We start from the raw sequence: 8,445 nt of genomic DNA on the forward strand, positions 1-8,445 counted from the left end.
CTGCTGCTCTCACTTCTCCTTCCAGCTACAGGACCTCTGGGCTCCTGAGGGCTCTTGCCAAGGCAGTGTGTGCTCTGTGGGTCCCGGACCCTCCTTTGCAGACAGCACTCCTCTGTGCTGTCTTTGCTCTGGAGCCCCCCACTGGGCCAAATGGCTCTCAGAGAATTTTCTACCCTTCCCACAGGTGATCTGAGTCACAGCCGGAGACTCCCTGCCTTCTCTGGCTCACAGCCCCCTTGCCTTTCATAGGGATGAGTTTGAAGACTTCTCACACTTCTCTCTTGGTGTGTGATGCCAGAAGGCTCGAATCAACACACGTGTCCATTTTCCCTGGCCATGGACCTTGTGGTCAGCAAAACTTGAGACCTATTTCCTAAAGCTTGCTTACACTTGAAGTATTAAACTGTATTCCAAAGGGAGAAAAATGTTTTAAGATAATCATATATATTTCAAACAGGTTTACTGGTAGTCCTGAGATGGGCGCCCACTAGGATATTTAGACCCTGCCTTCACTTAGAAAAGTCCTCGTGGTTCACTCTCATAGAATTTGCATGGCTTCTGCTTGATTCTTTTCATAAACCCAACATCTGAGATGGCACAGATTCTCTTTTACTCTAGTCATTTCTCTGAAGAGTGATGTCTTTAGTTGGCTGCACAAACTCTGCCTTCACATCTGCTCCAGGAAAGCCATAAAAATCAGTAGGATGAGCCATGGAAAATACTGTTCAAAAACTGCAAGCAGACCTGTACATTATCTTCATCACTTCTTTCCCCTCTAGGGCCGGGGGTGTAGCTCAGTGGCACAAGCGCTTGCCTGGGAAGTGCAAGATCCTGTGTTGGGTTCCTGGGACCAAAACAAAACAAACAAAAGAGTCACTTCTTTCACCTTGAACGGTCGGTCACCTGCACTATGAATGGAGAGGACAAATAAAAATTGAGCTCTGCCATCTACTGAAACATACACGCACTTCAACTTAATGAATGACTTTCTGAATAAGTCCACTATTGCAGTTAGAAACACATCGCTTTTGAGGGTTTTTTTTTTTTTTTTGGTGGCAGGGGGTGGTGGTTATGCTCTGTTGAGTTGGTCTGGTCTGCACTGGATTGAGTAAGAACTTTGCATCAACTGTATATCCAGGAATTATCATTTTTAGCCATTATCTAGGACAGAGGCTATTAAAAATCACATGATGCCACCACGTAAGTAGTGGCTTCAACTGTGTCTGTTCTGCCTGGGCTACCTCTTCGCATGTTTTTGTGCAAATTCCTAATGCTCTTCTCCAGAGGTCTTGAGTCCAAATCTGGCACTATGGCTTAGGAATGTATTTTAATAAGACCTTGGAGGTCGTAATGCTTATCTCAGAGTAGGGATCTCTGAGTGCTTTATTCCCTGAATGACTGAGCTACAAGCTTGGCACATCCGTAAAAACAATGTCTGGCAACGTATCTCCAGGACTTACTGAGTAGGTTGAAGCTGGTGGCAAAGCAGACCTAAGGCCACACAGAAGATGCCATCCTTCTCTTCAGTAGTGACAGTTGAGCAGCCAGAGGACAAATGACTTGTCTGAAGTCCTATTCCAGATAAGAGGTGAAGCCAGGCTTCGAGCACACATGTTCTTGATCCCAAAGCAAGGAGTTAACAGATACAGCGTAACCAGCATGGTTTTGTGCCATGTCTGCATCTCCTGATGACTGAGTATAGTGTCTGCAGCTTCAAGGTCCTTGCTTTGTTCCTGGCTGTAGGCATTTAATACTGGTGGGGATTTGGCGACCTCTGGAACTTTTTGTTTGCTTTGGTACTAGAAATCGAACTCAGGACCTTGCGCTTGCCAGGCAGGTGCTTGTGCCACTGTGCTGCATCCCTGGTCGGTTCTCCAGCACTGTCTCTGTGTCCAGTATTGTAACAAACCCCAAAGACGGGAGCGTAATTGTTCTTCAGATGAGTGATCTGCATTCTGATTCTACCATGAAGCTACAAGATGAGAAATTAGCCTTGCTTTCTAACATCAAACCCATTATTGGGGAATAAAGAAAGGCATAATATATACAGAAAATATAATAAAGAGTACACCTAAAGAAACGGTGCTGCGTGCAGAATTGGGGAGCATGCGTGTGCGTGCGTGGGTCGGCACGGAGCTGGGTCAGCCCTTCCTGCTTCTCGCTAAGCCCCCGCGCCTCTTGCTCCTGACTCCACATGGCAGCCCACCCTATAAGCGCTCGCGTCGCTGAGGTCCAGACATTACTTATACTTCAAGTTGAGTTCCCTTGTTCATGCGAAAGTATTACCGAAATGACCTTCCAGATTTTCACTTTTAGTTATACTGCATGGAAAGAATTATACATTAGGATTTTCTGCCACCAAGTGGTAAGAATGTGTTTTTGCACATCAGGTAATTTCCCTTGTACATACGATTTCTCCGTTATTTGTTAAGTTTTTAGTAAATACTTGTTGAATTTCTATGATGTATTAGGAACTGGCCACAAGGTGGTTTTTTTTTGGTGAATAAAAGGTATATATTTGCATCAAAATCTCTATATTTCAGACTTACAAAAGTACTATTCACAAAAATGATCTAAATGAATTTATAAGTGTATAGTTACCAGCCAAGACCTGTAGCAGGGTTCTCAAGGAAGGGTGATGTGCCCTCCGCCCCTGCCCCAGGAGGATATTTGATTTGGAGCGTGTTTGCTGGTCACAGTGGGGAGGACCTCTTGTAGTTAGAGGTCAGGCAATCTGCTAATCTTCCCACAGTGCACGGAGGACCCCTTAGGCCAGTGCATTTTCCAGCTCCAAATGCCAGGAGTGCCTTGCTGGAGGGACATTAGGCTGCACCTACTAGAAACATCAGCACACGATGTGGAGCAAGGGTTTTAAGTGAGCTTCACCGGGCTTTACTTACAGCAACTGAGACATCATTGAGAAACACGAGCAGTGGACATCTTTGGTCCTTGAACACAGTCCTGGAGTTTCTCTTCTCCTGGGAGGTAACTGGTACCCAGAACTTACAGATTGAGAGCTGCTTTGCATTTCTCAATTTCTCTTATTTCCTTTCTAGAAAATGCATTGATGACATTTTTTCTCCATCCTCTTAACATGTCAGTGTGGTACAGTAGCACACTGACTGGCTATTGCTTGAATTCTTTGTTGTTTACGGACCAGTGCTGCCATAATGACATTTTACTTGAACAGTGCTTCCAAAATCAGTCTACATCAAATGCCTAAATTCAAATAGCTTAATTAGTGCTCCATACAGGCCCCATTCGGCGTGCCTAGCGCTCTCTCAGCAGCTGGACACTGTCACTCAAAGTCTCGCCCTGCTGTTCTCAGGAGCATCCTGAGGACCTAGGGCACCAATGCCTGTGACAATCACATGACCTCATAACCCCTCACTCAGAGACTTCTGTGGTGCCCGCCATTCCTTCTCCAACTTAATTACCTCTTGTCCTACCATTGCTGGGTCTGTGGAAAGGTTGTAGTGTGACTGCTACGAAAGCGTGATTGAGAGGCGTAAAGTCTACAAGTTCTTCCAGCCTCTGACAGCCGCTGGGGGGCTGAAGACTGGGAAAGTGCCACTGGTTGGTCCTGAGACTGAGTTTTACACCTTAGCCAAAAGGCTAAGAGGCAATAGGAAGACAGAACATTAAGCAGACTAGTGGAAATGGTGCTGTCCCCTGCCGGGGATTGAACTCAGGGCCTTGCACTTGCCAGGGAAGCGCTTATTCTACTGAGCCATTTCCCCGACCTGACACGATTATATATATTAAATGATTTATTAATTCATGTATGTAACTAATAAAAATCTTACCAAGATTAAAAACTTAAAGACTAAATAAGAATCAATTTCTAAGTGTGTTCAAATTACAGCTTGGACAAAACAAACAATCAAGCATAAGAAGCTCTGAAGATTTCCATTTAAATAGTCTCAGTAATCCTCCAAGACAATATCAGGTAAGTTTTAACTTTTAAACAAAGAAAGGTTAGTTACTTACAATATTTAGATTTTCAAACTATGTGATTCTCTAAGTAAAAATGAAATGTTGAATATTTTATCAAATTCAAACTAGTACATTCAATCAGCAAATATTGCCTGAGTAACTATCATGTAGGAAGTACTTTCTAGGTGCCGAAGACAACATAACACAGTAGATAAAGTCTTGGACTCATGTAGCTTAGTGGCGATATGTTCATTGCAAATGGCTAATCTTACAGAAGAATAAAGACAAAAAAATTTACCCCAAATGCTGCCACGGAGAAGTGAAGACTGCCTACTCAAGTGAATATTCTGCCAGTTATATAAATAAGTTAATATTGATTGTAGAGTAATAGTTTATAGCCTCTATTCACTCTATGAAGCATAAATTCCCATTATTTTGGTGGGCATATAGTATTTCTTTCTATAAGTATATGATAATTCATTAAAATAATTCCTACTGAAGGACATTTGCAGTTCTTTTTTCTGCGATTATAAGTAGTTTTACTGTGAACGTATTTACCTCTACACCAAATTATACCATTAGCATAAAACTTTGAATGTAGAGTTTTTTTAATTGGTATTTAATTTCTGGTTTAGGTGGTAAGGTCGGGCTTAGCTGTGCATCCATCCAGAACTTTCTGTGTACGTGCTGAGTCTCCTGATTCTTAGAAAAATTGTACAGTGAAAGTAACATGCATAGGCTACAAGCCCGGCTCTTTACTCTAAGTGCCTTATTATATTGAAATTAGTCATTGCCTAAGAAGTAGTAATTATGAAATCAAAGTGGCTACCTTTCCTGAGGGGTCACAAAGAGCTGGGCGTCAGCTTGGTCGCCTGCTGCCACCTGGAGCATGGCACAGCGGCTCTGCTGGGTGAGGACTGTGCTTTGCTCCGATACCTTTCCAGTGAAGTGCCAGCGGTGGACATGCACCCCCAGATGTCCTGCTCCCCTTGCTCCTTCCCCACAGGTTAGCTTCTAAGTTGTGAGCACAGGTGACCTGAACGCTCCTTTCAAGAGAACAATGAAGCCCACCACTTCCTTCTATAGCCATCTCCAAAGTGGTTACTAGAGGGACAAAACTCAGAAACTGCTTTCTTTTCTTTTCTTAATCTTTTTATTTTTACTTGTTTATTTGGTACAGGGTCTCGCTATGCAGCTTGGATTTGTATTGATCCTCTTGTCTCAGCCTCTCCAGTGCTGGGGTTACAGGAGTGTGCTACCATGCCCTTGATTCGGGCAGCACGGCGGGGCTGGCAAGTGATACTGGGAATCAAACCCTGGTCCTTGCTCCTCCTAGGCAGTTGCTTAAGGTCGCGGAGCTATGTTCTCAGCCAGAAGCTACTTTCAAATGCAAGATCTGGTGTAAATATAATGCTGAAATTGGTCTCCCTTTTCTCTGTCTAGAAAATGATGAAGAGGCTCATTAAAAGATATGTACTGCAGGCGCAGACAGACAGAGAGAGTGATGGAGTGAATGAGGGTGAGTGGACCCTGCTGTATCCCAGGGCCCGAGGTGACCAGGAGCTGGGGGAGAGTGGGCAGGTGCACAGGAAGGGCAGAGAGCAGGCTGCGTGGCGACTGACGCTGCGAAGCAGGGGGAAGAAGGCTGTTTCTCCCGGAGGTCACTTGCTGGATAAAAAGCATGGGGCTTGGAGGAAATGTTGGGGAAGAGACTGCACACCGCTCCAACCCTGCTCACCACCAGTTCTGAGCTCACTCTGGGAGGTCTTTGGTATAAACTTGCTGTTGTCTTTTCACTCACCAAAATCTTTACCTGAGAAAGTGGCAATGTGTTCCAAATGCAAACACAGATGAAAGTAGGGCTGATTTCATCCCAACAGAATCAGGGTTTTCTGTGTTGCCTGTTTACAAATGGTTCTCACCACTTTTATTTTTTGTAGGAGAACTAAAGGAAATTAAGCAGGACATCTCAAGTCTCCGCTATGAACTCCTAGAAGAAAAATCCCAGAACACAGAAGACCTCGCAGAACTTATCAGAAAACTTGGCGAGAAATTATCCTCAGAACCAAAGCAAGAAGAAAACAATAGATAATGAAAGGATTTCCTTGGAAATTCGTATTTATTTGTCCACTTGAAGCCATATTGTTTTCTGATGATTTAAGCTGCGAATGATTAAAAAAAAAAAAAGGTTCAGTGATAATTTGGGTTACCCTATCATCTGGAACCTTAATATCTAATATTTTGGTGATTAAATTTCATCACTTAGCCTAAGGATTATGGATTCTGATGGAAATTTTGTCCAGTTATTTAGTACTTGTTTTACAACCTGCTTTTTGGGGTGTCACGTTGTGGTCACATGATTGCCAGCTAGTATCTGCCTGGGAGTGGGCCTCAGATGGCAAGGATCTGTGGATTCATATTGTCCAAAGGTAGATGCAGGCATCTTTCTACCTGCCTGGCAAATGCCCAGTGGGTGACTTCCAGCCCTGAGATATGGGAGAAATAATCTAAGGCCAGTTAAAGAATGTTGTTTAGCTACAATAAATAAGATCGATATTATTTGCACAAAATGAACCTACATCTGTGTTAAACGTTTTGATCCATCTCTTTGAAAACGTTACACCTAATCATTAAAAGGTGTTTCTTCCACTTAATTCTGGAAATATAATCCAGTTGTGTGTGTGTGTGTGTGTGTGTGTGTGTGTGTACATACACAAAGTGTTAGCTCTGTTTCTTTTATAGCTGATGTGAATACTCAAAAGCTCTTTAAGTTAAAAGGTATATTGTGACTGAAAGATTAACTTCCAAATAAGAAACATTTATAGGAAAAGTATCAAAGTCCCAAACATGTGGATATTTAATTTAATTATAGCACAATTTTATTCCATATCTGAAGGCATTTACAAAAGAATTTTCATATTTGATCATTGAATATATAAAGGGGGAAAACTGGTGTAGGGATTTGCATATTCTCAGTATTCTCAGTATGTTTTCTGTCCTCCCCAAATATATAAAACAGGAATTTTCATTCACATGTATTCATCAAGAAGTCTTCAGGGCCAGGGAGATGGCTCAGTAGAAAAAGTGCTTCCCTGGCAAGCGCCATGGTCTGAGTTCAATCCTCAGTTCCGCAAAAAAAAAAAAAAAAAAAAAAAAAAAAGAAGAAGAAGAAGAAGAAGAAGTCATTGATACTGTTCACTAGTGATGTTGGGCAGTATCTCAAATGACTAAATCAGAGGAGGGAAGCCCATGTGTTTATCCAACAAGCATTGACCTTCAGATGGGTTCAGGAACCAGTCAAAAATGCTGCCTCATATTCAGGAAAGAAAAGCTCCTAATGCAAATCTTTAACTCCATTTCAGAAATGAAATAGTCACAGAAAATATGTTCAGTTCCAACTTTGCCTTAATTTAAATCAAACAACCTTTGTGTTCCTGGATTAGAAGATATAGCTGAAAGTTTTTATCTGGTTTATATTGATGGCTGTTACTTTTTAAGAAGATACTTAGTGACACAAAGGTCCACCTGCAAACATTGTGTGACAATTTTAGAATCAACGGTTGTGAAAAATCAAGTTCACACAAGATGCGCTATCATCAAATTAAAACAGCCTGACATCCGTAGTGTTTTGTGTGGAATGGCGCCGGCGAGCGGCCTCCATGCCGAGGCCTGCAGTGCGACAGCACGTGGTCTTGACTTCTGGGGGCTCTCCTCGGGCACTCAGACCTGCCAGGATGTTTTTAGTTGGATTGACATGGTAATACAGAGGTGGGGGAAATGCAGTAAGCATAGCTGTGGGTTCCTCAGTAAGAAGGACTACTCTCCAAGTTGGTCTTGCTTTATTCAGAATTAATGTCCCAAAGTCAGAGAACTTTCCACAATGGGCAGATGAATTGGAACCTCTTGGAATTTCTCGTAAATTGGAAGACAAGAACAGCTGCCAAAGTGTGTTAAGAAGTAGTTTAAAGTATTGCTTGTGTTCACATCACAGCTCTACTTGGACAGGAAAGAAGGAGCCTGTATGTGGAAGGGCGTGGGTGGCTGCGCCTGGAGGCTCGGCGCCTGGAGACAGTGGAGTAGCCCTGAGCTCGCAGCGGCTCCCCTCAGCCAAGCCCTCACTCTGCGTGACTGATGGCTGCCAAGAGCAGAGCTGCAGTCCTGCGTGTGTGCATGCTGCCTGCTCTCACCCTTTCCTGTTCTCACTGAGAAATAGCACAGATTCACTATGACCTTATTAGACATGTACGATAGATCACAAGAATCCATTACCTACTTAAAACCACCAGAGAATGAAAAGAAGAGAAAAAAAGTGTCAATTCGAGTGGAGAAATAAAGGCTTGAGACAATAATGACAAGTGTGCATTGTGCATCTGCTGTGTGCCCCGCCCTCTGACAAGTGTTGTCCGTGTGCTACTAGTTTACTCTGGCTTTGCACCTCCATCCCGTGTGGGCAGTGAGCACCGTCATTAGCCTCATTTGGGGAAGGAGATAGCTCGGGACTCTGCAGCT

The 8,445-nt window shown here is 43.2% G+C and overlaps 1 protein-coding gene across 1 annotated transcript in view; it reads left to right on the forward strand.

The window, feature by feature from the left end:
- The window catches only part of Trpc6 (transient receptor potential cation channel subfamily C member 6), a 119,219-nt gene extending 112,945 nt beyond the window's left edge, over nucleotides 1-6,274 (forward strand). Inside the window, exons 11-13 of the mRNA XM_004626156.2 lie at nucleotides 3,866-3,949; nucleotides 5,380-5,455; nucleotides 5,877-6,274. Of these exons, the coding sequence (XP_004626213.1) occupies nucleotides 3,866-3,949; nucleotides 5,380-5,455; nucleotides 5,877-6,028 (312 nt within the window). The 3' untranslated portion in view covers nucleotides 6,029-6,274. The remainder of the gene's footprint in view (nucleotides 1-3,865; nucleotides 3,950-5,379; nucleotides 5,456-5,876) is intronic.
- The last annotated feature ends 2,171 nt before the right edge of the window (nucleotides 6,275-8,445 follow it).

Source organism: Octodon degus, unplaced genomic scaffold (assembly GCF_000260255.1).
Source record: "Octodon degus isolate 3935 unplaced genomic scaffold, OctDeg1.0 scaffold00012, whole genome shotgun sequence".
Lineage (NCBI taxonomy): Eukaryota > Metazoa > Chordata > Mammalia > Rodentia > Octodontidae > Octodon > Octodon degus.